The sequence below is a fragment of the Malaclemys terrapin genome, chromosome 2 (assembly GCF_027887155.1).
Source record: "Malaclemys terrapin pileata isolate rMalTer1 chromosome 2, rMalTer1.hap1, whole genome shotgun sequence".
Taxonomy (NCBI): Eukaryota; Metazoa; Chordata; order Testudines; family Emydidae; genus Malaclemys; species Malaclemys terrapin.
This window is the reverse complement of record NC_071506.1, coordinates 250,478,511-250,491,651: the sequence shown is the minus strand read 5'-3', so window position 1 is coordinate 250,491,651 and position 13,141 is coordinate 250,478,511. Positions and strand designations below refer to the sequence as shown.

At 38.2% G+C, this 13,141-nt stretch overlaps 1 protein-coding gene across 5 annotated transcripts in view; it reads right to left on the bottom strand.

Moving 5' to 3' along the window:
• Window positions 1-2,487: 2,487 nt before the first annotated feature.
• Window positions 2,488-13,141, bottom strand: part of MLLT10 (MLLT10 histone lysine methyltransferase DOT1L cofactor) — a 209,436-nt gene continuing 198,782 nt past the window's right edge. For all 5 annotated transcript variants that reach the window (XM_054020656.1, XM_054020659.1, XM_054020657.1 and 2 more), the window contains 6 exons: window positions 12,599-12,787; window positions 11,833-11,921; window positions 11,346-11,695; window positions 6,562-6,664; window positions 5,754-5,966; window positions 2,488-4,273 (listed from right to left, as the gene is read on the bottom strand). In XM_054020656.1, the coding sequence (XP_053876631.1) occupies window positions 4,229-4,273; window positions 5,754-5,966; window positions 6,562-6,664; window positions 11,346-11,695; window positions 11,833-11,921; window positions 12,599-12,787 (989 nt within the window). In that variant the 3' untranslated portion in view covers window positions 2,488-4,228. The remainder of the gene's footprint in view (window positions 4,274-5,753; window positions 5,967-6,561; window positions 6,665-11,345; window positions 11,696-11,832; window positions 11,922-12,598; window positions 12,788-13,141) is intronic.

The window sequence follows — 13,141 nt, the reverse complement described above, 5'->3', positions numbered from 1 at the left end:
ATCACAGGTGACCTGGATTAAACCACTGCAAACCATCCTACAAGCTCACTCGTAAGCGTTCTTGACACACAATTAATTGAGAGTATTTAATTTCTATTGTGTTCCCATGAAATTGGCAGGCCTGTGAGTGGAACACTGTTCCAAAGGTCTAAAGTGATGCATAATATCAAGAAGGATGAAGTTGAACTACATAATACTCTCTATAAAAAAGTATCAACACAACACTATTTTGCAAGAATTCCATTTTGAGAATTTAGGGCTTTAAAAGGTCCCCCTCACCCCCAAATGTACAGCTATATAGCAAATTTACAGATCGGTGTGGGATTGCTCTATCCGCTGTGCTTAATTATCAGAATCTATGTTGTCTTCTTTTAAAAAAAGTCTTGCTCTTCCAGCTGTAAAGCACATCAACTATTATCAATAATATATTATCTTCTACGACAGTGTGCCTTTATACACTTTTACCCAGCTTCCTCTTTGACACTTTATGAAAGTGAGCCTATCTATCCATGATTAACGCAGCAATAGTACAAAATGTGCTTTCAGCTTTGATGCAGCATGTTGACCAAGGTTAACAACAATTTGTTCTCCGGTTAGTATTGCCTCCCAAGAACCCCATTGTATGGTCATGTGCAATGTTCCAAGTATGTGGCAGCAAGGGGCGCATGTGAGCTTTGCTCAAACTCTACTTTGTACGACTGAAGCTGGTCCCTGCGTTCAACTCTCTAGAAGCCCTTTTTGTAGCAGAGGTCCACCACACAGACAACAGTGTTGACTCTTTGGAGGCAATATATTTGGAGTACAAGAGTTACTGCTAGTTAAGAACTACTTTTTCTCTATCACATTGCCTTCACAGCATCCCATTGTAGGATTTGCAGTTACTTACTACCCAAATGGACAGCCTGCTATGTGAATGTGGAGAATACATCAGAACCCTGGCATATCTAGTGAATTGCTGCCTTCTAAGATCCTCTCCAATGGGACAACCTTGATTCATTCCATGGCATGGGAAGCCACAGAGTGGATGGCAAACCTGGATGTCAACGTTTAATGTTGCTTTTCAAATAAAATATGAGGATGACCCCACTATAGGAGACTGACTAGCAATAAATTCCATAAGAATGTAGACTAAGGAGCCCTGCTCTGCCAATCCAACATCTCTATGAAGTGTTGAGAAAATAGTCATTTGTAAAGGTTTAAGCAACTCTGTATAACAGTCAGATTTCATATTTGAGATAAAATCTATTGAAACTACCCACCTAGTTAAATGAACTCTAAAAATTCACATATAGGAATGTGAACTGGTTTATTACATTACTGGCTGCACAGTCTGTTTCTTTGAGATGAGATGACCTGATCCCTAAATTTTTCTCCAAAGGTCACAAATAGTTTGTTTAGCTTTTTAAATAGCATGAATCTATGGGCTTGTCTATATGTGAAAGTTGTTTTGGATTAAGCTTGGGTGTGAATTTAAAGTGCAATCACTATTCCTGGATAACTCCATGTGTAGGCAATCTACATGTAGCAGCTAATAAGCTTTCAACAGTCAAGACATATAACCTCACTACCCAAGGATGAGGATAGGACTTTGGAGGAAACACCGGCCATGGTAGAGTGAAAGTACCAAATTTTAATCTGAATTTGGAGGTGAAGTTTAAGTACCACTTTTATCTTTGTGGAAGACAGTATAATGTAGGTAGTCATCATATCCAGGAAGTTGCAGACTCAGGTAAGACCCTCAAGAATGAGGCCCTCCATGAGAGGTGGCAGGTGGAGCAAAGGATCTTTCCATGTGTTTAGTTAACACTACCAACCACAAGATGTTTTCTAGACAAGTAACGTACATAAAGTGTCAACTGTGACATGGCCCAAAATTTGAGATAACTGAGGATAAATTAGGATGCAACTCTTCTAAGAATGGGTCCATTTACAAATAGCTCCAGAGAAGATTGGCAAATCAGATCTTAAATGAGGCAGGTTTGGTTTGTTTTCTTTAACAAACATAAAATAAAGAAATTCCATGCAAAAGCCTAGCATCAAAGAAACTTTAAATAAGAAATTCACAAATGTAAAGTTGAAAGCTTGCCCTTTCTACTTATGCCTTAAAATATAAATTTAATAGTGACCAAATATGAAATGCTTTTCTTGTAGCCTGACATATGATAAGTTACAGAATGTATAGAGGATGAAATCCTGGCACTGGTGAAGTCAATGGCAAAACAAAATGTCTCTGTACTCCATTTACTGTACAGATCTCACTAGGAGTTATGGTCAGTTGGAGTGTCTCTGCTGAGACCAATGCCTTTAAAATTTGACCATAGGTAATTAATACTGTGATTATGGCACAGACACCAGCCTGCTGACCTGCTACAATGGATCGCATAAGCAAAAATGCATTTCCTTTTTTTACAGTAAAAAGATTGTATATTAGTGTCAAAGTGTATTTTGCAAGCAAAATTAAAGAGAGGAAAGGAAACATTAAGAAACTGGTTGTTGTAAATAAAAACTTTAGTATAATTTGATATCTGATTATTACAGTAGCAACAAGTACTAAAATCCAGCCAGTCATGGAATATTAATAGAACCAGAGGGACAGAATATCCTCCAATTTCTATAAGAATCTCTCTCACACATCTGTGAAGTGTACCACTATGAACATTATTAAAATTTATTAACAAAAGCTCTGTACATATCTTTTCATACTCTTGGAATTTTACATCTAAGCAAAATAACAGCCCATTTAAATTTTATCATTTGTACAAATTGTTACAGAATATTAACCAGTGGGTTAAATAAGTAAAATAAACCACACTGATTTACTTTTGTAAAGTATCCACAAAAGTGATTTGTGACAAATTTTTAAAATCCCCCTGAACATATAAAAATAAATTATTTGATTAAATCTACTAATTAGAAATATTACAAATCAAAATATCAATGTTTTCTTATGAATTCCTCACAATACAAAACAGATTCACAAAAACCTTATTTACAGAAATGAGGTAAGAACTGTGCAATGTTTAACCAAGAGACATATTGCAGAATTAACATGTTCTTCCAATTAAGTACACAGTGGAGGTCTAATTACAGCTGGGTCATTTTCCACTAATAATTTACACTTCTAAATACAGATTAGTGGTCATTACCCCAATTTTTATCTACACTCTACCACACTGCCATAAAATCATCTATCCTAAGTGAAAATGTTCTAACAATAAGTTCACCCGTTTCAACCACTGGTATATTTCATTGGGAAATGTTTAAATATCTACTCACTATTTTTTATAATTTATTAGTGAAAAGTGACCCAGGTAACAATTTGCCTGAGCTATCTACAGTGGCATAAACACTTCCAATAAAGGCAGAACAATGGGGAAGGCTGCTGGTGCAATGTTGAATATTTCTGCTGCTTACAAGGACTTGTCTAGTGCATGCTCAGCTGTCTGCAGCCATTTCAACACAATGGAGGTAGCAACAGGCACTTAGTTTAGGCCAAACACTACCAGTACTTTCCAAAATGGCCTAAAAAAAATCTATTTAAACTGATCTGGTTTGTCCAGCAACCTTAGAACTCCCAAAACCCAAATGAATGTTAATAACCTTTGGACTCTACCCTGAAAATCTTATTCTGGCAAAATTCACTCTAGAGTCAGTAGAAATTTGATGGAGTGACAAGTTCAGAATTGGATTCTTTATATCATGAGTCAGATTCCAAAATGTTTTAAAAAGCCACACACACACCTAACAGGAAATACACATTGCCAATTACAACCTGGGTCTGAAAGCATTTGCAATTGCAGCAGAGATAAGGTTGGTTTGTTTGCTAAGACTCCTGTTCTGAAATCAAGTAATGTGTGACTGGAATAAGTATTTTCAATTTACTAGCCCTCCAGCTTTATAATAAGAACTACTACTTGAGCAGCAAGTAGAGTATTTTCCAGGGTTGAATGTGTAGTTGTACTTAGTATTGTCATACTGACAAAATAATTATGGTTTGCAGAATTTAATTTCTTGCAGTGTCTGTTAAATCTGAAAAAGTAGTTCCATTTCAGTGCAACAAGAAAATAGATCAAAGCCTTAGAAGACTGTCCTTATGAAGATTAATTCTTTGCTGTGCAGTTAGGTCCTTGTTGCATTTCTTCATATCTGCAGAAATGAAGATCCACAGTTCGCAGCTAGATGAAGTGCTATAACAGCAGATATGCAGTTCTCAAATATTATTCAAATGTCAACTTTTTTCAGGTGCAACTGATCCAGTTTTATCATTAAGCCTCTGTGGTAAAAAAACAAAACAAAACACTTGTACAATCAGACAGCATTTTAGATTTGCTAAATTCTACAACTTCTACATATAAATGAAAAGGCATGGCTGGAATACAGTCTGGACACAAAAGTAGATAAGATTAGATAGTTATGCTAAAGAATCAAATGTAGAAGTTTTGTCATGATTTTAGCAAAATGTTTGGATTTTAAATAAAAATATTCATACGCCATGGAAACAAACCTTTGGAAAGAAGAAAGTAATTATAGCAAAGGTATTTTAGACCTCCAAAATTACCACCAGGAAACAGATCCAAACTACTGATCTCTCCTTGGGGCCATCTAACCCTGCTTTGTATTTCCTACTGCTTTTCATCTGCCAGGCTTCATGGAGAGAGGGGGAAGGGGATTTTCACGATCTCAAAACAATTCCATCTAAGGACCCAAAAAACTCTCACCACGGAAATACCCGTTCCCAGTCACTGTTCCTGAAGCCACACAACATACACTTTCTACCCCCTGCCAACCTTTCCCTGGTGCCAGAAGTTCTCCAATACGCGCGCATGCATACACACTCTCTCTCTGCCCATTCTTTTCAGGTCTTCTGTCCCCTCTTTCATAGTGAACATCAGGATTTATATTGTATCTGCAGGTACTGACAACCGCTATTATATATCTGGGAAAATCCCAGATTTCTGGATGTGTCGCATCCACACTGTATTTATTTGTGACCAGGACAAGTAAATTAATCTAAAAGGTAAGTAAGGCCTCAATTAAAACAATTCTTTAAAAGGCTATGGGGAAATGAATAGATCTTAAGTATATTAAAATAAATAAAATTATTTAATTTCCTAAATGAAAGTTCCAGAACAGCAAACAAAATCTATAAAATGGCAGCAGGTATACTTGTTCCACTCAGTGACTAGGAGCGCACATGCATGGGAGCTCCCAGAGCAGCACATAAGGAGGCTCATATCATCATGCTAATGCAGGAGATAAGAAAGTGACAGTGGCTAGAGATAAAGCTCTGGCAAGGCAAAATGTCAACTGACTTAAGTACTTACTTTTTACTCATTTAAGGCATTACCTGGAAAATACCAACTGACAACTGTGATTGGTGATTTGACTGTGTCGGTTTCATAATGAAAAAAGTAAGACAATAAAGCTCTGAATATGTCAATTAAACAAAGACAGATGAAAGAAGTTCACTAGAGAGTTTCTTGCATGTATCCCATAAGCATCTAGTACTGACCACTCTTAGAGAGAGGATACTGGGCTAGGTGGACCATTGGTCTGATCCAGTATAGCAATTACTATAGTAAGTGGCTTAGAGTCTAAGGAAGCCTAAATGCATGCAAGTCCTTGTATGGACAGAAGATATAGGTTACACCAACTTAAATATCTGGTTTCCCTTAAGACTTGCCTCTGAATTTGGCACAATATTCCTTTAATTATATCACTGAAAATGCCATTATAGGTGAAAATACACTTACTGTCACTTTTTGACTTGCATTATCCCCATGAATTGTAAGAAATGGGTTGGTAGTAGTTGTATGAAGGGGTGATGCTTGAGTGCCTGAAAGCAGGTTATTTATGGGTATCTGTGCTGCTCCTGCGATCTGCAATTGCTGCACTTCAGGCTGGTGGTGCTGGTGTTGATGGTGCTGTTGCTGTACTAGCTGATACAGAAGGGCCTGATGTTGTTCCTTAGTTAATATAAGGAAAGAACATTCTAATCAACAATCATTCAACAAATGGTCACTCCTTTCTAAGTCCTTTCTTACCCTAGTGTTTTTTTGCAATGTAACCACAATTTACCACACTCCAGATAACCTGGGTTGCAATGATGAAGCTCCACAGGAACGTGGAGGATGGAAGAGAGCCTCTTAAAGCTTTCTTAACGTCAGCAGCAAAACAGACATTCAGCTGAGCGCTGGCTTGGGCAAGCCTCTATCACAGGACCCTAGATTGGATATCCTTTTCTTACAAAAAAGGGTCTCAAATATGTTTGGCACAGTATTAAACTCATGCTGTTTCCAATACAAACTAAAATATTTCCAAGCAGCACAAACCATTATTTACAATGAACATATTCTCCATGCTATAAAAAGGTGCAGACAATTGAACAATAAACTATTTTTGAAAATTAAAATTTTTAAACCGACATATGATCAAGGAGTTAATCCGCACAGGTCTAATATTTGTATTAACCTGAGGAGTTTGTCTATACTTCAGAAAACAGTGGTCCTGGCTCAGGTTTACAGAGAACATAGCTAGTTCTATTATAAACATAGGACATACTGATGTGAGTTGTTGAGTACTCAGTAATTGCTGAAATTGCTGGTGCTGTTGATGGAGCAGAAGTTGTCTCTGTTGGTCAGGAAGTAATCCTAGTCCCGAGGCACTGCAAAGCAATGACCAAGCTCTTAGTTTCTGCAATGTAACACTGCAGCTTATTTGACTAATGGAGGTCTGGGTCATCATTTTTACTTCAGCCTTTCAGCAAAATTACAAACCCAAACCATGTACAGACTTTTTGATAAGTAACACTCACTTGCTAGATAGCATTTGATTAAATATTGCTAGATATCCCACTGAATACCAATAGCAAATGAGTAGTTATTTCTTGCATAAGTTGGACAGCAAAGTAAACAACATACACACAGTTATAATATGCACACAGCTCACCTACATTTTGCTAACATATGCCTGGATACGCCAATCTCACCCACAAATACAAATTTAACTATCACTTTTATGCTGATGACTTACAGATCTGTCTGTCTACAGACCTGTCCAAACTGAAATCTCAACCTGTCTCTCTAACATCTCCTTGTGAATGTCTAGCCATCAGCTCAAGCTCAACATGGCTAAAACAGAACTCTCAATCCTTTCCTCTTAATTTCCCCCAATACCTTCTTTCCAAGCATTATGGACACCACCACCATCATACCTGTCACTAGGCCGATAACCTGGGTTTTATCTTTAGCTTGGACATCTCTCATCCAGAGTATGTCTAAATATTGCAGATTCTTTCTATATCATGTTTCTAAGACTTGGCCTTTCCTATCCATCCACCCAGCTAAAACTCTTGTCCAGGCTCTCATGATCTCACATCTCAATTACTACAACGTATTTTTCTGTGGCTTTGACAAATGCAATCTTGGCCACATATCCATTCAGAACTGTGCTACAAACTTTATTTTCTTCGCCTCTCATTTTGACCTTTTGTTACACCCTCTTTAAATCTGCCACTGGCTTCTCTTTTTCCATCACATCAAATGTAAGCTGCTAGTCTTCACTCTGAAGGCCATTTTCACAGACCTATCCCCATGCTACCTATCATCTTTCATTTGCTATTGACATGTTGACTCCTACCTCCAAATAGCCCATGATGTCAGCCTCCATTGCCCACTTGCTAAATTTTCAAACAAGAACCTCTGTGTTTTCTCCCATGCTGTCCCTCATGAGGGAGCAGGACCCATCAACATCTGCAAAACTACCTCATTATCGTCTCTCAAATCCTTGCTTAAAAGTCGTTTGCTGCTTACAAAAAACTTCATGATGGCTAGGGTGCTGTGAGCATTGCCTAAAAAGCTGACCAATACCGTCTCATTGTGCTCTCCTATGAATCTGTCTATATCCATCGGATATCTCTTGTTTTACACTTAAGATTGTAAGCTCTTTGGGGCAGGGACAGTCTTTTTTGTTCTGTGTCTGTACAATGCCTAGCACAACAGGACACCATAACTAGGGCTCCTAGGTGCTATGGTAATACAAATAGACAATGATGAATTATCAGGGCCTGAAAACTTTGCCTGACACCAACTAGCCTGGGTTGAAAAATACCTGTGCTATCACCACTCCTCCCAAACCAACTCTCTTAGAATTTAAAGGAACAAAACTCTTTGTGTACTTTTTATTCTGTATTGTATTTCATGTTAATCAACTATTTAATAAATGATTTTAAACGTAACTTACCATATTTGTATTTAGCTTTTAGTATTAGTATTCTTTTCCTGGTTTCACTCCACTTTTTACATATTTTCCTATAATTACAATGTATCCTTTTCTGTATTGTTTTTATTGCCTGTTGCTCTTTTCCTTTTCCCCATATATCATGTGCTCTACCTCTTCCCACATATTTAGGGTCTCACTTCTCCCTAAAAAGATTTTCTGTCTCTCCATCCCCTTGTCCTACCTACCCCACCCTGATCTAGTCACTTGCTGATACGTAAGGGTTGGGAGAAATCAAACAAACGCACACACCCCAATAGCTGGAGAATTAAATGTCCAGAGAAACACCCAAGTGAAGAAGACAAGCTTGCCTCCCAAAGCTGCCAGGAAAGGGAAGTTTCCTGGGATTCCTAACAGGGTGTGCTTTCCCTGGTTGGAATGGGGATTTACTTTTTTGTAGGCCTCTGACTAACATGCCTGATTAGTTTGAAACTCCCCGTGGCACAATCTTCTCTGCCTGGAGAAAAAGATGATTGTTCCTTTTCATTCCAACAATCATTTAACCCTCCTGTTTGTTGTATGGGTGGGGCTCCTTCTATTAATCTATTTCTCCCCCAGCCTCCGATTTTGAATGCTTTTCCCCCAGTGAAATACTTCAACATATACTTCTGCTGCAGCTTATAGCTTTCCCAAGCAGCACAGTAATGAGAAAAGTGTATGGATTTGTGGAAGCAACATGCATGCAGAGGTCTTCAGTTATACTACCTATCTCCCACATGAAGTTGTCTTCTCAGATCCATGACGTTCGTAATTAACCAGCAGTAGCAATTCACCCTAAATATCAGGAGATGCTCTCTGATCGACTACCTTAATCTTTTCAGGAAGCTGGAGTACTGGAGTCAACCGGAGAGTGTTCTGACATCGATTTAGCGGGTCTTCACTAGACCCGCTAAATCAACACCCGGTGCATTGATTGCAGCAGCGTCAGTCTCCCCAGTAGTGAAGACAAGCCCTAAATAAGCACTCCCACTGGGTCAGCTGTATCAGTGGTAGTACAAAAGCGAGAGACTTTTCCAAAGGTGTTTAGTATAGAAAAGACACAGGGCAACGAGTGTAGGTGTAGCTGAACCAGTGTTGAACATGGTTTAACTGCAAGAGTGGACAGGAGCAAACAGTGCTCAGCATATTTTCAGAGTCAGTAGTTCTGAAGGCTCAACCACGTGGAAAGTACTTTCACATATGTGAAATAATCTGTCTTTCTATCTGCCCCCAAAGGTGTGTCAGAATCCTTTGAAAACTTTAAAAGACAATACCATCCCTTACAAACTAAGTTAGGCAAGAAAACATGGGAGAAACAAGACAGCAGGAATAGGGTGGGAATACACCGTTGTCATTAATAAGATTATATGGTTAATCACTGAGGATTAGTGCTTGCTCTGATGTAATAAGGAGGGTGGATGTGTTTTTTTGTAATGTATGACTACATGGATGTCCTAGCTGGTTAGTTACATGGCAGAAGTGGATCCTAGGGAGGAACTTGAAAGAGAAGGAGGGGAACATTACAGATGTTCCCCAAAAGAGGAAGGGTATGTAGTTAGATTGACAGGCAAGATATAGAATTTTGACAGCATCATTTGAATGGACTGAAGTGGGTGATGTGTGTATCGAAGAGGCTGTAGAGGAGCAGGCTACCATAATTAAAGTATGATATGAGGAAGGCATGCACAAGAGTTTTTGCAGGATCTGGACAGACAGAATAAATGGTCAGATTTTGGCAACGGAGGAAAAGATGGCAGTATCTGGACTCCACTTTTATACATGGGAGAAGGAAAATTATGGTATGGTAAAAATCCCTAAATTTAGGTTGTTTAACACTTTCCATTATAAATTGAGAGCTTTGATAATCAACAACAAGGAGGCATCGGAGATGGGGGAGACGAAGAGATCTGGAGTTGGTCTCCCCTCCCCTGAAATGGCCCCAGTGGCCAATGCTCCCTTCTGGGACAACCACATGAAGCTGGGATGCTTCCCTACCCCTGGAAACAGCCCCAGTCAAGACTCTAAAGCCCATTCCCTCTGTGCCCACTCTTTGGGGGAAGCCCACATGAGGATGAAGCTTTCCCGACTCCCAAGTGGGGTGGATGGGCAGGAAGAAAGAGAACAGGACCAGGCTGGCCTCTCCCCTCAACTACCTCCCAATCCAAACAGTCTATCCTCCCTCTGGGATAACAGCCATCTCCTGTTGCCAACTAACATAGTGAGCCCCATAGCTCCAGTGATAGCAGTCTGTGCTGCAATCCTGGATTCAAAACCTGCTTATGATGCATTTTGATGGGAAAGAGGGGTTGGTACAGATGCTCATAACTGAATCTTCTTTTTTCTTTTTAAAAAAACATAGGAAATGACATACAAAAAGAGTACATTAAAAGAACATTATTTAGGTTGCAAAGTCAAACACTCAAAAGTTAGGAAATGCCAGATTTACGATTGCCTGTGTAACCATAACGCTGCCCAACTTGTGCAAGAGGGAAGAATTAAGGTAGGACTGGAACTTTTTAAATCTACTATCTTCTAACTTTGGAGTGCTGGACTTTTCAACATAAATGCTCTTTTTATGTAGTTTTTTGTATGTATGCTAGCATATTACATGTGGGATAAATGCAATACCATAACTTAAAGTAATTTTCAATGCTACTTCATTGCCACTAGAAAAACAGTTTACTCTAGCTAAGACTACTTTTCTTTTGAGTGAACCTATTTGGGCTCATTGTGGCACATTAATGGGATCAATCAACGCATATTTAGAAGCAAGTGGAAAAGGCAGAAATAAATGAACCCTAACTAACATGGTCAGTGAAGGCCCAAAAATTGTATGGCAGGCATTGTTTCTTTTAAACAGAATATTGCTGATTTTTAAACTTCATTATCCATATTGCAATTAAATTCCTGTCCTCTTAACATTGGTCTTACACAGAACACAAGAATCTAGTCAGGCATTCATAAGCTAGAAAAAAATGCTAAATCAATTAAATTCTATGCTTAAAACTGTTTAACCAAATTAAGCTAGTATTGCACATAGTATATGGCGACAGTAAGAAGAAGCAAATACATTTTGGTAAGATTCTTACCTGTTATTTAGTGTTGTTGGCAGAGGATGTGTTACATTAGGTGGCACAGCTGCATGAGTGAGAGAAGGATTCTGGGATATTGTGGCAGGGGTCTGAATCACCCCATTTAAAGCCCCTACAATTCCATTGATTGCCAGCTGGTTACCTGGCAATGCTCCAATTATTCCACCCACACCAGGCACTGCAGGAATGGTGGATGTTACAGTCTGCATACCACTAGCTAGTGCCCCCACTGTCACACCATTGACCTGTTGAACTCCTGAGCCTGGCTGAGCGGGACTCTGCCCAGCAGGTGGTGGAGTGGAAAGAACTGATGAACTGCTGGTACTTTGTCCACTGGAGGTTATCTCCTAATGTAAAAAACAAACCAACAAAAACCCTCAGCTGTATAGAATTTCAAACAGAACAGAACAGCATAAGGATTTTGAGATGAAGTTAATTTATAACAAGGTTAGAAAAACAAAAATAAAAAACAAAACAAAATTACCTGGTTTAATACAGGGAGAGAATTGTCAGGTAAAAAACTGTTTCCCAGATGAGGGCTTTTACTGCTGTTCAAGGAATCAGTGCTATGTGCTAAAGTGATGATTTAAAAAATAAAGTGAAGTTTAATTTTTGCATTTAACGTTTAAAATATTAAAATATTCAGAATAATTTATTTCAGCAGAATGTTGATGTTAAACGCAGAATACACAAAACTTGAACATAAACTTCATTTCTTATAATCACAATCCCAAGGTAAAATATTAGCTTAACTGACTATTGAAAGGTGATGGATGGGTTCAAGACTTAATAGTAAAAAAGAAAATGCCTGGACATAAGCAGCAATGATTTGTATAAGTCTCATGCTTCTTTAAACACATTAAAACAAGGGGAAATTTTTCTCTTGTGAAAGTTTTTCAAATCTTTTACTTGTTATTGTTGTGGTTTTTTTTTTTTTTTTTTGGTAAAAGACAAGTATGCACGAAGTAGCTCGTTCAGGGAAAGCTTATATCTAAAATATTCCCAAATCCACTATAAACTTGCCATTCTTTTCTCTAACAAAAATATTGTCAGTGATTAATTATAAGCACCAGACAGATCATTTTTAAACCCCCCCCCCCACTAATTATACTGGATCTGTTCTCTTTGTACACACACATATCTCCCATTCATGGCAAATAGGTGTAAAATAGGCCTTTTACATAAAGAGTCTTCAGGTTACTTTGATAAGAGTACTATGCAAAATGTGGGAAACATTTTTCTCTACTTACCAGCTTGTGCTGGAAATGCATGTACTTGATGAGATGGGCTAGGGTTTGAAGTTATTGTTGGAAAGGGAACTGAAAGCTGTGCATTTAATAGCTGGAGGCGCTCCTTTTTAGCAGTCAGGTTCTTAATCTGTTCCTCTAACCGTCGATTTTCAACTTGAAGTTGGTGTAATGACTTCAGCATTCCCAGAACTAGAAAACAATTGACTAATCAATCTGATCTCTTTTAAAGTCACATTCCAAGTTTTTTCTTTATGAAGAATATCTCAGGATTGCACAATGTCATGTGCTAGAATTTTAAATACTGTATAAATCCTTAGCATCCCTAGTTACATACTGCGGATTAATATTCCCAATTAAGATAGCACTTAAAGTGAAAATCCACCCCAAATAATTAATGAATAATGTATTAAAATTTAAAAAAAAAATGCTAAAATTTCTCCTTTGAAGTCAGATGTATGCAATTGTGGATCCATGTGGATGAACCCTTACTTCCATGCAGAGACAGTTGCACCATCTGAGTCTTTGTTGATTTTGAGCAAGTTT